Source organism: Hevea brasiliensis, chromosome 1 (genome assembly GCF_030052815.1).
Source record: "Hevea brasiliensis isolate MT/VB/25A 57/8 chromosome 1, ASM3005281v1, whole genome shotgun sequence".
Classification (NCBI taxonomy): Eukaryota; Viridiplantae; Streptophyta; class Magnoliopsida; order Malpighiales; family Euphorbiaceae; genus Hevea; species Hevea brasiliensis.
In genome coordinates this window covers 2,806,583-2,824,047 of record NC_079493.1, presented here as the reverse complement: position 1 = coordinate 2,824,047, position 17,465 = coordinate 2,806,583, and the positions used below count along the sequence as shown (strand labels likewise).

The 17,465-nt window shown below is 34.3% G+C and overlaps 3 protein-coding genes and 2 non-coding genes across 8 annotated transcripts; all 5 read right to left on the bottom strand.

Annotated features, from left to right (window-relative positions):
* Positions 1-766: 766 nt before the first annotated feature.
* On the bottom strand, positions 767-4,891 carry LOC110634990 (protein CNGC15b). The gene is made up of 8 exons (XM_021784167.2): positions 4,647-4,891; positions 4,450-4,517; positions 3,741-4,236; positions 3,436-3,645; positions 2,913-3,208; positions 2,347-2,458; positions 1,728-1,964; positions 767-1,552 (listed from the first exon to the last, which is right to left on the bottom strand). The coding sequence occupies exons 2-8, from the start codon at positions 4,482-4,484 to the stop codon at positions 893-895; spliced, it is 2,046 nt and encodes a 681-aa protein (XP_021639859.2). The 5' UTR covers positions 4,485-4,517; positions 4,647-4,891; the 3' UTR covers positions 767-892.
* Positions 4,892-5,364: 473 nt separating this feature from the next.
* LOC110634993 (protein CNGC15b) lies at positions 5,365-9,146 on the bottom strand. Of its 2 annotated transcripts, none has more exons than XM_021784169.2 (7): positions 8,830-9,146; positions 8,181-8,724; positions 7,884-8,096; positions 7,411-7,703; positions 6,980-7,091; positions 6,401-6,637; positions 5,365-6,182 (listed from the first exon to the last, which is right to left on the bottom strand). In XM_021784169.2, the coding sequence occupies exons 1-7, from the start codon at positions 8,859-8,861 to the stop codon at positions 5,553-5,555; spliced, it is 2,061 nt and encodes a 686-aa protein (XP_021639861.2). In that variant the 5' UTR covers positions 8,862-9,146; the 3' UTR covers positions 5,365-5,552. The 2 variants fall into 2 exon arrangements, with proteins under 2 accessions (XP_021639861.2, XP_057995996.1); XM_058140013.1 differs by having other exon boundaries at positions 8,835-9,146.
* A 1,306-nt stretch (positions 9,147-10,452) lies between these two features.
* Positions 10,453-13,619, bottom strand: LOC110634992 (protein CNGC15b). 3 transcript variants are annotated; one of them, XM_058139932.1, is made up of 8 exons: positions 13,395-13,619; positions 12,950-13,279; positions 12,769-12,862; positions 12,463-12,675; positions 12,058-12,344; positions 11,706-11,817; positions 11,354-11,590; positions 10,453-11,216 (listed from the first exon to the last, which is right to left on the bottom strand). In XM_058139932.1, exons 1-8 carry the CDS (start codon positions 13,412-13,414, stop codon positions 10,554-10,556), a joined length of 1,956 nt encoding a protein of 651 aa, XP_057995915.1. In that variant the 5' UTR covers positions 13,415-13,619; the 3' UTR covers positions 10,453-10,553. The 3 variants fall into 3 exon arrangements, with proteins under 3 accessions (XP_057995915.1, XP_057995937.1, XP_021639860.2); XM_058139954.1 differs by having other exon boundaries at positions 12,769-12,823; XM_021784168.2 differs by having other exon boundaries at positions 12,769-13,279; positions 13,395-13,618.
* Positions 13,620-16,364: 2,745 nt separating this feature from the next.
* Positions 16,365-16,581, bottom strand: LOC131170134 (small nucleolar RNA U3). Its single transcript, XR_009141081.1, has one exon. It is a non-coding gene; the product is annotated as a small nucleolar RNA U3 (small nucleolar RNA).
* Positions 16,582-17,240: 659 nt separating this feature from the next.
* On the bottom strand, positions 17,241-17,456 carry LOC131170145 (small nucleolar RNA U3). Its single transcript, XR_009141091.1, has one exon. It is a non-coding gene; the product is annotated as a small nucleolar RNA U3 (small nucleolar RNA).
* Between the last annotated feature and the right edge of the window lie 9 nt (positions 17,457-17,465).

Below are 17,465 nucleotides of genomic sequence, written 5' to 3'. Positions count from 1 at the left end.
AAAATAGATACAAAACTATCCTAAAATACCTTTATAAAATGAGTTTATCACTCTCCTGGAGACAAGCTAAAGCTTATTGGTTGATATGGAAGAAGATTTATTAAATCCATTTGTTTCTTTTCTTCTTTGTTTTTTAATTTTTTTCCCCTTTTCTATTGCCAAATTTAGTTCATGGGAGAAACAAAACAAATCTCTTTATCCATATTTTTAAATACCATGCAATCTGAAAGAAGATTATCCATTGCATTCGAAGCAGAAATCAACTGACCATATAATATATGATTTTCCTTCTAATGAACTTTAAGTACTGAGATAGTGAGCAAAAACGCAATGAATTTTTGTGGATCAGAAAAGAAGACAAGGCTGAGCACTATGCTAAAAGTACAATTCTGAAAGTAGAGGATATGGACTTAGCTTTAAAAGAGTATTGAAGATTAAATGATGTTTTACTGTGAGAAATATCTAAGCTTTTTGCCTATCTAAGTAATTTCTTGAAGGAAGGACCCATTATGGTCTATCAGTGAATCTAATGAATGCTTGTAGAGTTGGGCCATCAAAGATGTGTATAGTTGAAGAATGTTGTTGAATTTTTGAGCTATTACAAATAATTTAACTGATAAATGAGCATTCTAAAGCATTCTAAAGCTGCTTAATTTTTATGTAAAGCTGCAGACTGTATTTGCTATTGCAGTTTCTGTTGTTATATTGTTGTTCTGTGGCTATTGCATACTAAAAATATTCAGCTTTTGTTCTTATTACTGTATGATGGCAGACTAGCATAGGCATTTCAACTAATCTGAAGAAAAATAATTCACAAGAATGGAATACTAATGTTCAATTTCTAGCTCTAAAAGAAAGTGTGGAAATGAAAAATTTGAGACTTCTAGCGAAGTCACTTTGGGTCTACTGAAAAATCTGGATCAGTGGGCTTCTGCACTGAGCTCAAAATAAAAGTATCTGACCCAGATTGCTTATATTTGAAACTCCTTTTGACACCTGCAGCTTGATTGTCTGCACATAAAGCCTGGAATGATTCTGATTGGGCTTCTCTAGGATCTTCAGCCATCAATTCAGCCATTTCCTTCAATTTCTTGTGTCGATGCCATGCCGCTTGTATGAAACAAGCAGCCCATGTTCTCCACTGATGAGAATAAAACCTGAGTTTGTGCTTAACTTGTTCACTATGTAGCCTTCTAAACTGTGCTGCTACAAATTTTAAGTCTTCTGCTGTAAGAGCAAATGCCTCCACTTCAGAAATAGCTTTGACGGTTCGGGTGGATGAAGGTAGGATGATGGTGGTGTGTGGGTCTAAAGCCCATGTCAGCAACTCTTCACAACAGAAGTCCCCAGGGCCAATTCTGCTTGAGTTGAAGAATCCGGTGCGTCCACCATTGGTGGTGTAAGATTCAAGATCGCCTCGAATTATGAAGAGCATTTGATTCACAGTATCACCTTCATGCAGAAGAAACATACCTTTTGCACATAATTGAAGCTTTAGCCTCTCACAAATTGCATCCAGTGTTGTTTCATCCATTTGATCAAACAGTGGGACCTATTTAAAATGTAATGAACAGAAGAAGTCAAACAGATATTTCCTTACTAACAAAGACTGAATTCTGCAATTTTTTAACCCCCATTTTATTGCAACTTTTCCTGTTAATCACAGATTGCAATGTAGCAAATATATCAGTATGAATATGTTTATAGGATCAAAGCAATCAACTTACTCGTCGAACTAGATCAATGCATAAATGACGTTTGACCTTTCTCTGAAGATCTATGGGAAGACTTTTGATAAGGGATTGTTCATCAACGCCTTTGGTAGCCAGCCACTTGTACTGATCATACTTTCTAATAGACTGCCTTAGCTGGGGACTTAGCTGCCTGTAATGCATCCATTTTTCTGTATCTGTTCTCTTGATCCTCCACTCTTCTAATCGCTTAGTCATGGATTGAAGGAACCTCTGCAAGTGATTTATGTCATCAAATAGACAAATACTATCTAGAATCTTGTTTAGGGACTTGGGGGTTTCTTAGATGCCAAAGACCGGAGGAATGATTTTTCAAAAGCCAAGAAGCAGTTGGTGCAATTATTTGCATTTTCTTTTGATCACTCTTCAGAATTTTACCTTTAGAACAAGAAATTTAACCTGAAGTTAAAAAAAAAAAAAAATGATTCTTGAATCTTAGTGGCAAAGTTTGGATGAGCCTATAGTAGATACATTTATGCCTTTTCTTTAGCATGTAATTGGTCAGGAGCTAAACGCATTTGAGCTGTTTCTTCTAAAGCTAGCAAGAAGATAAAAATTCCACGAAGACATAAAATCAAAACATAGAAGAACTTACTTGCATATTGCCAATGAGCAATGCAAAGAGTACAAGACCAAGAATCGCGACAATGGTAACGAAAATATTTTCTCCAACATGAATGGTTGTAACTAGATTTTGTCCTAGAGTACTGCACACATTAATGAAAAATAAGCATTAGAATAGCCATGGATGATTCTGAATTGTTTCATCGACCATAAGGTATTTCAATAGAAATATAAAATTCATTACTACAATTATCTTTGGGGAACAAAGCATTCTGATATGCTGATCAATTCAGTTGTTGGAAATTATAAGTTCCTTAAAAGAACTTTGCCTGTAAAAGCTAGCAGTTAGAGGGAGATGCCATCAAGTTGGAAGAAAATTGTATTTTAAACTTTAAATAAGGATTTTAATGATATTATTATTATTATTCTAATTACTAGTATTTTGTTCTTTTTCTCAGGAACAACTGAATAGAAGACTAAGTTTAGATAGCCAGGGTGTTTTCATGCCAGAATTAGCTGTTTCCTTCTTCCATAGCATTTGGTCAATACTGAAAAACAGAACAGAACAAATATTTACTAATGAATTTGTTTGTTTACCTCAGGTTTTTTAAACCCCACCAGAGACAATAGAAGTACTTGTTCATAAAAGCTGAACCTGCAACACTTAATGATACCGCATCACCATATATGCCAAACTGATAATTCAGTTCACTATTTGGCTGACACTGATTTGTAACGTTGCTTGACTTGAACCAGTCAACCCTTGTAGGGTCTTTAACATTGCGGCAATCGAAATACTTATTTGGGCAGTATGGCTTCTCAAGATTGCAGGCTCTATGCCAGCAATCTTCCTGTCTCTCAATTGATAAAAGGTACCAGCAAGCTCCTGAAACCTGTTTAAATGAAGAGAATGAGCCTGTTTAAGGTAGTTCAGTTTCAGCCTACATATAAAAGATCTGTAGATACAGCTCTTTTCAAAAATGAAAAAGAAAAAAAGTAGGACAGAACTAATTAAAAATAAAGAATTCACAATTTCAAGTTATGATAAGTATCTTATGGGGACAGAAAATTGAAGAAAATGCTACATCAAGCTCAACATGATTAGGCAGTTTTTACTGACATGGCCTGCTAACATGAAAAGCAGAAGGTTGTAAGCTGCTCCGGCCCAAGATGTTTGCATCACAATACCAGTAGCCTCAATTTGTGAAGAAAGTGGGAATATAAGATAGACTCTAGGTAGGTACTGAAACAGGATGCTAAACCAAAGGATATTCTTTGAGTGTATCACTGCCCAACCTTCAAGATGAGGGTCAATTACCCAAATCAGCATCTGAAAAAATGGAAAATTATCATTGGAACAACAATTATCATGACCTTAATATCTATTAAATGGCGTGAACTAAATAAATTTTTTAGAGCACTTACCTGAGGAAGGGGCAAGGCAGCAACAAGGTCCAACCAAAATCCTTTGTGCAGATACCTCTCTGCAATTTTTGAAGGTTCTATAACAAGCTCTCCTCTCCCGAATACACGGGAAGAAGGTGCAACATAAGCTGTATGAAATTTAACAAATATATGAATCCAGTAAAAGATATCCACCACTGATCTTATGATGGTAAGGATGACTTTGAGAGGTGTTGTAATATCTATGCACACATCTCCTCTAGCTATAGGCAAGAAGAAGAACAAAGGATCAACAAACAATGAAACCAAGCATGCTGCAAAGAAAATACTGCTCCATTTGCGAATAATTTTGCCTCCAGGATCCAATACTCTTTTCTTTGCTCTCTCAAAATCCTCTGAGAACACTCTCTGTAGTACTTTTGCTCTCAGAGATTTTCCTGTTTTCCTATTATGAATCTCTTCATCTTTGTTTCCTTTGATTGTAGTGAGGTCTGCCACTTGAGAAGTGTCATAAATTCTGAACCAAATCAAAACGAAAAGCTGAAATGTTATATTCGGAAGGTGATTATTATAGTATTGAGTTATGATTAGGATTATTTGTAATTCCTATAGACAAATTGGTATAAACTTAATCCAGACACATTTTACAACATTTAATCTATTGGTATTAATTAACATGAGATTCAATTAGAGAAAAAAGTGATAGAAATTAACAAAAGAGAGGGTGAACCTCAAATATCTTGAACCACCAAATAAAAAACCCATCTCAGGATTCTTCCAAAAGCAACAGTATTGTTCCTGTCAAGATTCCATAGATGAACTCTTTATGAATATTAGGCTTAGAACCTGATGAAATTAATGAAAATTGAGTTTTAAGGAGAAGAAAGAAATTATATAATTGTGCATCAACTTGAATGGAGATTATACCTTCTTTTCCCAGCCTATGCAAAGCAAAGAACACGAAAAAAAAATTCTTTCTCAATTTGAAAGTTCAATAAGATCCCACAAGTTGACCAAGATAGGTTCATCGACATTATTAAGTCAATTAACATACCAAAACAATGAACAGGATGGTGCAAAAATTGAAAAATAAATGTTTGTTCGTGGAAGGTGCTATATTTCATAAATAATTGTTTTTGCTTGCTAGGACTTTGATCTTGAAAAATGTTAAGTTTGAACTTAGAAATTTATTTGTTTACTCTACCTGTAGTTCAACAAAACCAGCTCAGTTAAGCCTGTCTCAGATGGCAACTGTAGGATTAGGTATTTCATGACCTTCTCGTCTACCAATGGATAAAATAATCACCAGTAGTACATTTCCCCAGAATTTACTGACATATCCCAGTCAGGACTCAACTCAATTCCACACCACCTGCCTGAAGAATCCTGGAATCCACATAACTTGTACTAGGTTAGATTTGAAGCTATTTGTCAGGAGACAAATGCGAACTCTCTACTAAATAATAATAATAAATAATGCTTTATCAAAAGAAATTCTTGGTAGGGGAAATATCCCGGTAGATTGATGCTTTACACCTTTAGTGTTGTTCTTTTTGGCCTACTTTGTTCACTTTTTTGTGGCGTATGTAGTTTATGTTTGTGGTTCTATGCTGCTTGCAGCCTTATATTCTTCCTGGGTCTCAAATGATCAATATAGAAATATTTATTCATTTATGTGTGAGACAATTTCACTTGAGGATCAAGCACAAACAAACAGGATGCTTGCTGATAATTAATAAAACAACCAATACAATTTTTTTTTTTCATTTGTAGTCTAAATTCTTAAGCAATTGAGAAAGAAACAATGGCGTTAAAAGTGCATTCCTTTCACTTTTAGTCTGCCAAAAAGTCTGGCTCAGCTGGCTTCTCTAGCCCTTGTTGCTTATGTTTGATATTCCTTCTTGTGCTTTCAATCAGACTCTCCGCATACCTATCCCAGAACGACCTTGGTGGTTGCATTTCAAGCTCACTGCCACCCAGTTCAGCAATTCTCTTAAATTCTTTATGGCGGCGCCAAGCTGCTTGTATAGAACATGCTGCCCATGTTCTCCACTGATGAGAATAGAACCTGAACTTGTGCCTAAGCTGTTTACTATTCACCCTTCTAAATTGTGATGCTACAAATTTCAAATCTTCTGCTACTAGAGCAAATGCCTCCACTTCAGTAATGGCCTTGATTGTGCGTGTGGATGATGGAAGGGGGATATTGGACCGTGGATCCAATGCCCATGTCACCAACTCCTCACCACAGAAGTCACCTGGTCCGATAAGATAGGAGTCCAAAAATCCAGCACGGCCACCATTGGCGGTGTAAGAATCAAGGCGACCTCTTATTATGAAAACCATTTGGTTGACAGGATCACCTTCACGCATAAGAAACATGCCTCTGGTGCACAATGCAGCCTTAAGCCTCTCACATATTGCATCTAGCATAGTTTCATCCATTTGATTAAACAATGGCACCTGCAAACCATGTCAAAGGAAAATTAAGGACCTCAAGAAAGGAATCACTTATACTGTGTTACTTTCACCATTCTACTCCAACTTATCTCATTGTAATCTGGCTCTAATATTCACTAGCTTGTTACCAAGATTTTAATGTGTGATCCTATGTGTTTCTTAATTATTGTCTGCTGCTAGTAATTATATAAACATTTGCAGGATCAAAACAATAGACTTACTCGTCGAAGGAGGTCAAAGCAAAGGTGGTTTTTCACTTTTCTCTGAAGATCAGTAGGAAGGCTTTTGACGAGGGATTCTTCATCAACCCCTTTAGTAGACAGCCACTTATATAAATCATATTTTCGAACAATCTGCCTTAGATCTGGAGGTAGGTGCCTATGATGCATCCAGTGTTCTGTATCAGTTCTCTTAATCTTCCATTCTTCTAGCCGGATGGTTGTGGATTGGAGGTATCTCTGCCAGTGATGTGGCATCAAAATCATTGCCATATTAGCTCACACAAGATGATTCAGAATCCTTAAAATTTTTTACAAGTCCCTAATTAGATTCCAAATATAGTCTTCTGGCTGGTAAGAGGCAATCTGTAGTTCATTTTATCACTTCTCAGGGAAAAGGGTGTGGATTCTTGAATTTATATGTCAAATTTTGGAGGCCTTATGCTCCAAACAGTTAGAGCATTTTTATTATAATTTTATCCAGGCAAATTCTACTAATATTTTTATTTGCTCTGAAGATGCCATTTCTTCTGAAGGCTATATAAGTGAAATTGTTTGGATAGTTACAGTTGAAAGACTTACTTGCATATTTCCAATGAGCAATGCAAGAAGTATAAGACCAAGAGTCACAAGGATGATCACAAATATATTTTCTCCAATGTCAATGCTTGTAGTAAAACTTTGGCCCAGAGTACTGCACATATCAATGAAGATAGAACATTAGAGACTTTGTAGCAGTTGACCGTTTAAAGAGATGAAGCAGTTTTGCATTTTTCTATTGTGGAAGCTCAAGTCTTGTAAACATCTAATGGATTAATTTAATTAGTGTTTCTGATATTTGCACCTTTCCCAGCTAAATAGAGTAAATTTAGCTAGCCATGTCCGATTCATACCGAAAAATAGTTGTTCCGATGTGCACAATCATAAAAGAGAGTTAGAGTCCTTGAAATTTAATACCTTCCAATCAGAAATGACTGCATTGAGGGTTAAATAAGCTTCAGAAATGTGATTACCTCAGGTTCTTTAAACCCCACCAGAGGCAGTAAAAGTATTTCCTCAAGAATGCTAAACCTTGAACATTGTATATCACTGCATCACTGTATATGCCAAATGGAAACAAGTTATTATTCGGATCACATTGACTCGTGACATTGCTTGACTTGAACCACTCAATCCTGTGAGGATCTTCAACCATGCGGCAATCGAAAAATCCAATTTGACATTGTGGATTCTCAAGATTGCAGGCACTTTTCCAGCAGTCTTCTTGTCGCTCCATTGATAGAAGGTACCACCAAGCTCCTGAAGCCTGCCTTCAAAAAAATACATCAACAGGTTGAAAATTATTTTGGCCCATACAGAAACAGACATCAACCATCAAAAGAAATCTTCAATAGCTGAAGACTGCAAATAGTGTCTGCTCAAACACTTGGATAGTGAAAACAAAACTCAAGAGCATGATTAATGTGGTTAGGAAGTTTGCACTGACATGGCCTGTCAACATGAAAAGCAAAAGATTGTAAGCAGCTCCCGTCCGTGCTTTTTTACTCACAACACCAGCACCCTCTATAATTTGTGAAGAAAGGGGGAATAAAAGACAAATTCTTGGAACGTACTGAAGCACAAGAATGAGCCAAAGAAGGTCCCTTCTCTTTGTCACTACAACACCTTCAAGATTGGGAAGAATTACCCAAGCAAATATCTGATACGCAGAAGGGAAAATGATGTTAGTAGAGACATTAAACAGTGATTTAAATGTACAGAAGTTGCCATTGCCACCACTTGCCTGAGGAATGGGAAGTGCAGCAAAGAGGTCTAACAAAAAGCTTTTTCTTAGATAGCTTAATGCAATTTTTGATGAGTCTATAACAAGCTCTCCTCTCCCAACAACGCGGGAAGATGGTGCAACATAAGCTGTATGAAATCTAATTATTATATGAATCACATAAAACACATCAAGCAATGATCTTATGAGGGTAAGGACTTTTTTGAGGGATACTGCAATTTCTATGCAGAGTTCTTTTCTGATTATTGGCAGGTAAAAGAATAAAGGATCGACAAAGATAGAAAGCAAGCATGCCCCTAAGAAAATCTTGTTCCACATATGTAAAATTTTCCCTCTAGGATCCAATATCTTGTTCTTTTCCTTCTCATAATCCTCAGAAAACACTCTGTGCAATACTTTTGAAGTTTTCTCTGCCTTATCTGTAATATCCTTCCTGGACGTCAGATCAGGTACTTGAGACACATTAAATCTGTGCCTAAGCTTTGTCATTTCCACACCATTGATTCCCTGGAGGTCATCTAATCCCCTAGGCTCAGCTTCAACTCTGAATAATTATTTAAAAAAAAAAAAAAGAACATTTTTAACTCCAATAAACTAAAAATACAGTCATCATGATGACAAAGAACCAAAAATAAAGAAGGGAACACACCTTACATGTCTTGAGCTGCCAAATCGACCCATGATTCTTCCAAATACAAACTCTTTGCAAAGATTGAGCCTCGAATCAACTAATGTTTCATTTGATTAATTTGCTTTTTTTTGCTGTATGCTATTATAGCTTTTTGCTGTATATAATAGCCAAAAAAACATAAGGAAAGAGAAAAGCAAGTTCACCAAAAGAAGTCTTTAACATGAAAGAAGATGACTTGGTTAATAACATAATAAGACGGGAAAAAAAAGTATGAGAGAAGGTGGGTGCTGATTTTCTAATAAAGATTTCAGGCATCCGGTAAGACAAGCATGTGAAATCATCATTTTTAAATAAGAAATTGATTGTTTACTTGTTCAATTTATTTTGTCCAACTAAACCACCTCAGGTGGCCCTTGCTCAGCTGGCGAATGAGGGAGTCAGCGCGAGACCACGAGTTTTCAATAATCTACTAAGGGCGTAATAAGTTTATGTAAAGGAAATAAATAATAAAAGCATCATAAGTATTGATTGCAGAGAAGCTGGCAAAAAATATTTGAAAGATAAAGCTGAGGACTTTTTGAGTTTGCTTAATAATAGTTCCTCGAAAGTACGATCAAGTTAGTGAAGTTCCATGTGTGACCGTACATGAAATGAGGTGTTAGTTTGCGTGAATTGGGGGAGAATGACTAGAAGTCTTCCATGGAGATGTGAGCATATAATTTGCGTATCAGAGCTTAAGGTTTATGAGCTTACCATTGAGAGGGAATGTGTCAAGGTGATGAGATTCAGGGATGGCAAGGTACCCTACCCCAACACGAGTTCTACAGTGTACTTGTACCCCGATTATATAGAAATAAGGATTAACTAAAATTGCCATAGTTTTAATAAAAATTTATTTTTATCTCGGATTCCAAGTGTGCGTTCTACCTCGATGAAAAAAGAAAAAAAGTAGGCCTTGGTCTATTTTTGGTGTTGCAGGGGTTTGTCGGTGACTGATTGTTTGGGATCTCATACTTACTGCAGAGTGTATGGTGTATGAAATTCTAACCATATTTTTTTAATAATTTATATTTATCTAAAAATTTAATTCTTTTATAAAATATTTAAATTATATTTATTTAATTATTTATATAAGTGAATTCGAATGTGCAATATAATACCCAAACGTTAGGTTGGTTGTCCCATAATAAATTAAAAGTGAGTTCCAAATCAGTATATGTTATAATAGGGCAGCATGACAAGAGAGAAATGATTGAATTTGCAATTTTGTTCATCCATAACACATCATAAATAGATTTCAATTCAAATAAGTTTATAAGAAAATTTATGTATTTAGAATATTTTTTAAAATGGTAGAATTCATTTGAATTCCATAGTTATGTTTGAAGTAATTTATAAGTAAAATGTATGTCTTTATTTTCATATTTTATTCTTATTTATATAAAAAATTTATATAATTTGAGGTATTTAGACTATTTAATAGAAAATTTTATTGAATAAATTAAATTCTTACAAAATCATACCACTTTTAATATGAATTAATTTTTTTCAAAACGATTTTTTTTTTCAATTAAAAGATTTAAATTCTAACAATTTTAAGCTTTCATGCACACAAGAATTGAACAAGAGAATGAACATAAATGAGTAAATCATCTGTGCTATATTATATTGATGAATAATGAAGCATAATTATATGCATTTATGCACACTTCTTGGAACCCCTTTTCAAAAGAGTCGATTATTCACCTCTCATCTAAGAAAAAATCTGGCTCAGCTGGCTTCTCCAGAGAGCTGCCAGCACCAGAATCTGTCCCAGATTGTTGCCTGTATTTGATACTCAATCTAGTGCTGGCCACCAAATTTTCTGCATACCTAGACCAGAATGAGCCTTGTTGTGGCACTCCAGGCTCATGATCTCTCAGATGAGCAGTTTCTTTTAGCTTTTTATGCCGGCGCCATGCAGCTTGTATGAAGCAAGCAGCCCATGTCCTCCACTGATGAGAATAGAACCTGAACTTGTGCTTAAGTTGCTTACTATGCAGCCTGCGAAATTGTGATGCTACAAACTTCAAATCATCTGCCATGAGAGCAAAAGCCTCTACTTCAGTAATGGCCTTGACCGTGCGTGTGGAGGAAGGAAGGGTGACACTTGGTCGCGGGTCTAATGCCCATGTCAGCAACTCCTCGCCGCAGAAATCACCAGGACCAATCCGGCAAGAATTGAAAAATCCAGTGCGGCCACCATCTGTGGTATAAGAATCAAGGTGGCCTCTGATTATGAAGAGCATTTGGTTGACTGGATCACCTTCACGCACAAGGAACAGGCCTTTTGTGCACAATGCAGGCTTAAGTCGCTCGCATATTGCATCTAGCATAGTTTCATCCATTTGATCAAACAGAGGAACCTGTGAATCATGTCATCCAAGATAACTAATCAATTATACTTAAGTTTCAAATCCCTTTTGTGCTGCAATGAGTTTGAGTCATATCTTGCTATCAAGAATTTTATCTTTATAGTTAAGAAAGTTAACAAATTAATTACTTTTCGAACTAGATCAAAGCATAGGTGACGTTTGATCTCTCTCCGAAGATCCATAGGTAGTCCTTGGAGGATAGCTTCTTCATCAACCCCTCTGGTAGCCAACCACTTATATTGGTCATATTTTCTGATGGAATCCCTTAATTCTGGAGGCAGTTGCCTGTGATGCATCCATTGTTCAGTGTCATTTCTTCTGACTCTCCACTCTTCTAGTCGCATGGTTGTGGCTTGGAGGTATCTCTGCCAAAATACATGATATCAGTATAATTTTACCAAGCTCCGAGAATTTTAAGAACCAACTACAAGAAGAAATCTTCAGGTTCATAGTTGCAAGAAGAAGGTTCAGAGGATTTACTTGCATATTCCCAATAAGCAATGCGAGAAGTACTAGTCCTTGCGTCGAGATTATGATGGTGAAGATGATTTCCCCAACGTATGTGCTTGTATTAAGATTTTGCCCTACTGAACTGCAGACATAGTTGGAAAAGATTATAATGCAATTAAAGCACTTTCATATGGCCCATTGCTCACTCTCAGGGTGTTTTTTTAGCTCACCTAAGGAATTGAAAAGGTAAATTTCATACAGCCACAGGCTTTAGAGGCACAAATCCATCATTTTTCCTTGATGATGCATATAAAAAATTTCACTGAATTAAAAAGGTATCTCCAAATACCAGAAAATGTTGTATCACAGAAAATTAACTGACCTCAGCTGCTGCAATCCCCACCATAGACCATAGAAGTACTTGTTAGGAAATGCTGAGCTTGTCGCACCAGCTTGCAATGAATTGATATATATGCCCCACTCATAGAAGCTATTACTTGGATTGCATATATTTGTGACATTGCTAGAGTTTAGCCAGGCAACTCTTGCAGGATCTTGGACGCTATGGCAATCAAAGTATCCATTTTGACAATTCTCAACTTTGCAAACACTTTTCCAACAATCTATTTCCCTCTGAACTGATAGAAGGTAATAGATAGCTCCTGAGACCTGTTTATGCCAGAGAAATGATATTTGACCCCAAAAAATGGAACTAGATGCTACTTGTCAACTACAAAGAACCTTTGAATTTCAGAAACACGAGAAAAATGGAGTTGTTTATACTGACATGGCTTGCCAACATGTAAAGCAGAAGATTATATGCAGCTCCTGCCCATGCTGTTTCTGTTACTACACCGGTGGCCTCAACGATTTGTGATGTGAGAGGAAATATAAGATAAAGTCTTGGAAAGTACTGAAACAAAATAACAAATGGAAGAACAGTCCTTGTGTCTGTCACTATCGATCCTCGAAGATTGGGGATGATTAACCAAATTAATATCTGAAGAATAAACAAAACATAATAAATCAAGAACTTTCATAACTGAAAGGCATAAACAATGGATACCATCCAAGGAGAAGGCCTTGAACATACCTGAGGAAGAGGCAAGGCAGCTATTACATCCATCCAAAATGCTTTCTGTAAGTACCTAAGTGCAATCTTTGAAGAGTCTATTACAAGCTCTCCTCTTCCAAAAACTCGAGAAGAAGGAGCAACATAAGCTGTATGGAATCTGACAAATATTTGAATCACATAAAAGACATCAACCACTGACCTTATGATGGTAAGAGTGGTTTCAAGGGAGAATCCAATGTTTATGCACATATCATCATTGGCTATAGGTAAGTAGAAGAACAAAGGATCGATGAACAACGAAACCAAACAGGCTGCCAAGAAAATCTTGCTCCATTGATGAATAGCTTGCCCTCTTGGATCTAATATCTTGTTCCTAGTCCTCTCATAGTCCTCAGAGAACACTCTGCATAAAACCTTATCTTTGAAAGACTTCCCTGTCTTTGCATCAATTTCCATCTTGTATCCAAGTACTGCTGCATCAGTTCCATTGATTATAGACAAGTTTCCTACTCCACTGTCATCTTGAAATCTTTCAGAAAAAAACCAGAAAACAGAAATGAAAATTTTGTAAACTTTCAAAACTGTAAGAATTTTACTGGGTTGTTAAAACTTGCAAATTTCTAAGAGAAATTGATATTACAAACCTGGAATTGCCGTAATCCATTCAGGTTCACTTGAATCAATTAATGATTTTATCAGTAAAACCAACAAAAAAAAAATAATCTTTTCCTTGTCAAAGCTAAGCCTTGGATCAAGTTGAAAATTAACTTTGAGCCCAAAGAGCTGGAAAGGAAGTTCAATGTCCACTTGAACAAGGAATCATTAAAAGGCAAGAAATCAGCCAATATCATATATTAATTTGAAGAATAAGAACTTTCAATAAGGGTCTCTCTTTATGCAGCACTAGAAATATAAAAATTATTGGTTAGACAAGTACATTATTATTTTAATTAAACAAAGAATGCGTAGAGAAATGAACCCACAAACGCTAATTAGCTCAGCTGATATTGATAAAGACATATAAGTCCTGACATTGAGTTTCAGAGTCTGAAACTGATTTTCTGAATGAAAGCACTATTTTAAATGTTGTTAAAAATATAATTTGAAAAAAGTTGTTTTATTATTTTAGTGTTCTTATTACTAAAACTGATTAAATTTAATTTTTAAATATTTTTTAATACTCTTTAATTAATATATTTAAAAAAATAATTTTCTCAATAATAGTATCACCAGTAATATCAAAAAAGCCCATAATAAAGTCAAATGTAATAAAGTCAAATGGAATAAATAAATTCTCTGCCAAGAATCCAAGTCCAACTTAATAACAAATATACAAACTTCTGTGCAAGCTTAAAAGCAACTCGCATGGGCCCTAACATCACTGGTATTTGGGTGGATTAGGTACAGGGTTAGATGTTTCAATCAATATTTTAAATATAATATCTGTAAGATAACGCCTGCAAAGCCCAACAAGAAGCTTTGTTGAATAAATCACATGGTTCTTTGGACCCAATAAACTAATAGCAGCAATTTTTAAATCTGTGTCATCATAATCTGGAAGTCTTAAGAAATTTAAAATTGGTATGACATTTAAGTGATTTTTTTAATTGTTTGATCTCGCCATCCATTGCATCATCTTGGCCATTGATTAATGAAAATCAATTTGGAAGGCGTAGAATTCCAATTCTATAATTTTTTTTATCAAGAGGTTGATTATTCGTTAAGTTACACAATTTTGATTATTAATTAGTCCACATGCCTGTTGAATACTTGATCATTTGTTAAGTTACACAGTTTTGATTATTAATTTGTTCACATGCCGGTTGAATAGTTGATCACAACCTGGGTAGTTGACTTGGGGCGCGTTTGGTTAAGAAACTAATTACCCAGTAAAATAACATGGAGATGCAATATGTTTTCTTTTTTTTTTTTTGGGAGAGTTATTACATTTTAATGTTGCCAGTACTTGACCTGACCAAACCCTTATAGAACAAATCTGATCCGACTGAATCTTAATAAAACGGATTTGAATACTATATAATTGGGTGCAGAATAAGTTCGGATTTGAAAAATAATATCCGTAATGGGTTTAGATTTTATATGTTAATTGTTTATTACTCAAACTCATTTTATATAAATATTTAATTAAATATAAAATATATTTTTTATAATAATATTTATAAATTTTATATTTTTATTTTATATAAAATAGAATTTAAATATTTTATGAAATTATTAAATTTTTAAAATATAAATTACTAATAAAAATAAATTTTTTATGTATATTATTTATTAAAATATATAAAATTAAACGGATTCGGGTAATAATAATTGGATTTAAGATGGGTTTAGGTAATTGATAATAAATTTTAATCTGATTTGAAATAAATTTATATTTTCAAAATATTAATCGAGTTCAGATTGAGTGATTTTCGTGGATACACTACTCATTATCATCTCTTAACCCATGAACACATAAGGTTGTGTATGAAACAACTATAACCATCTCAAAATGTTAAACCAAACATCATCTAAGTTAAATATATAATCATTCAAAGGGCTTAAATCACAATTTTTTTTACCCAAGTTTCACCATTATTTTGGTCAACCTTTATATGTAACAGGGATTTTTCTTATCTAAACTTAATCAACTCAAGCTATAAGATATATGATAAAATTTATTTATAAAATATATGAATCCTGTATTTTGAATTTTGAATCTATGGTCCATTAGAACTAAATCAGAATTTACAGGTTGGAACATTGGCAGATAGATTTCAACCTTAGATAAATATATGGAGGGCAATTACAATAATATTTGTGCTAGGAAATAGGAACTACCCATACAATGTCTCCATTATATACCCATATAATTGAGTTGACTAAGCATGTTGAGTGATTTAAGAGAGCGGTGGCATACCTAGGATTTAGATACAAGGAGCTAGCGTTACAAAAATATAATGGTTAAATTATGATATATAGATAACGTTATATTTTGAATATTAATTATTGAATTTTTACTAAATTATAAGTAGTAATATAGATATTTTGATTTAAATGCTCTAATTTTTTTTTTATAAATTCTTGCATTTTTACAACATAAATGTAATTGCTAAACCGATATAAAAAAAGAGATTTACAAAATATAAGTTATTTACGAAGGTTTTATAAAGTTTTGGGGGTAAAGGTAGAAATTTTTTTTGAATTGGGTAAAATTTTAATATAAAAAAAGAACATTTAAAAAGTTATTGAAGTAATTGTAAATTTTTTAAAAAAATTTTGTATGATAATGTAGAAATTGTTCATAAATGAGATAAAATATAAATATAAAAAGAAAATTTTAAAAGATTTGTGGACTTTAAATCTTTAAAAAAAAAAAAAAAGGCTTGAGGCTGATCAGAGAGAGAGGCCCAAGCTTTAAGAAATACAAAACCAATGTCTGAAAAAAGAGACCATAGAACAACAGCTAACAATCCAAATCAAAGATCTGGTCCATGAAAAATTATATTATAAAATAGTGGTATTTTATATAAAATGGTAAAATATAAATATTTTTTAATAATTTATTTACTAAATTAATGGCCCATTGGTAAAAATTAATAAAAAGTTTTTCTAATCTGTCAGACAACCGTGGGACCACCCCAGTCAGGAAATACCAACTGAGAACGATCCTCTATAGCCCGGAACATTTCCTAAGAAATGATCCAGCCGTTAATCACGCTCTGATCCCACGGTCACGGTTCATCCACCAGACTTAGGTTCCTGTCTCCTTTGTGCTAAAGGACACAGATGTACGAGCCTATAGAACAGATCCTGTTCAAGTAAGGTCGTATCCTAACGCCTTGCCAAGAACCCTTTTAAACTAGTTGACTATCTTGTTCAATTTCGATGTGGGACTTAGGTTTCTCATCCACAAAAACCCCAAAAAACTCGCCGAAGCCTTTGTAAGATGCTGAGAATATTTGTAAAAATTTGAGTTAATTTAAAAAAAATAATAATAATCTAAGCAAATTAATAAATGCAATTTCGTAGATGGTGCCAATTTCAGTGATCCCTCCTTCATCTTTGCAGCACACCATTCCTCTGCAACACTCTGCTGACTGACCTCATAAGGAGAAGACATGCAGGTAATCATTAGATTTCCATCCTGACAGCTTTCCTCTTCCAATAGGTTACAGTGGGAAAATAAGTGTTCATACCATCATATGCTATGCTGATTCTCTATTAAATTTGCAGGTCCTTTAAATTATATAAAATCTAAATTAATAAATGTAGAAAGTTAAATTTTAAATAATTACAATTAATTAAACATATTTATTTATATTACTAATTGTTAATAATTTATTTATTACTTATAACTTAAAATAAATAAAAAAATAAAATATATTTTTATGGGATGGAGAGGGTATTTTTTAAAAAAATATTTTTAATTAATGTGATTATTTAAAAGAAAAATAAACTCAAAATTAAGAAAAAAACACAAAAGAGCTAATCTGTCAGACAACCGTGGGACCACCCCAGTCAGGAATTCTAACTGAGAACGATCCTCTACAGCCAAGGACAACTCCAAAGAACTGCCCCAACCGCTAATCACGCTCTGATTCCACGGTCGCAATTCATCAACCAGACTTAAGTTCCTGTCTCCTTTGTGCTAAAGGACACAGAGGTACGAGCCTATAGAACAGATCCTGTTCAAGTAAGGTCGTATCCTAACG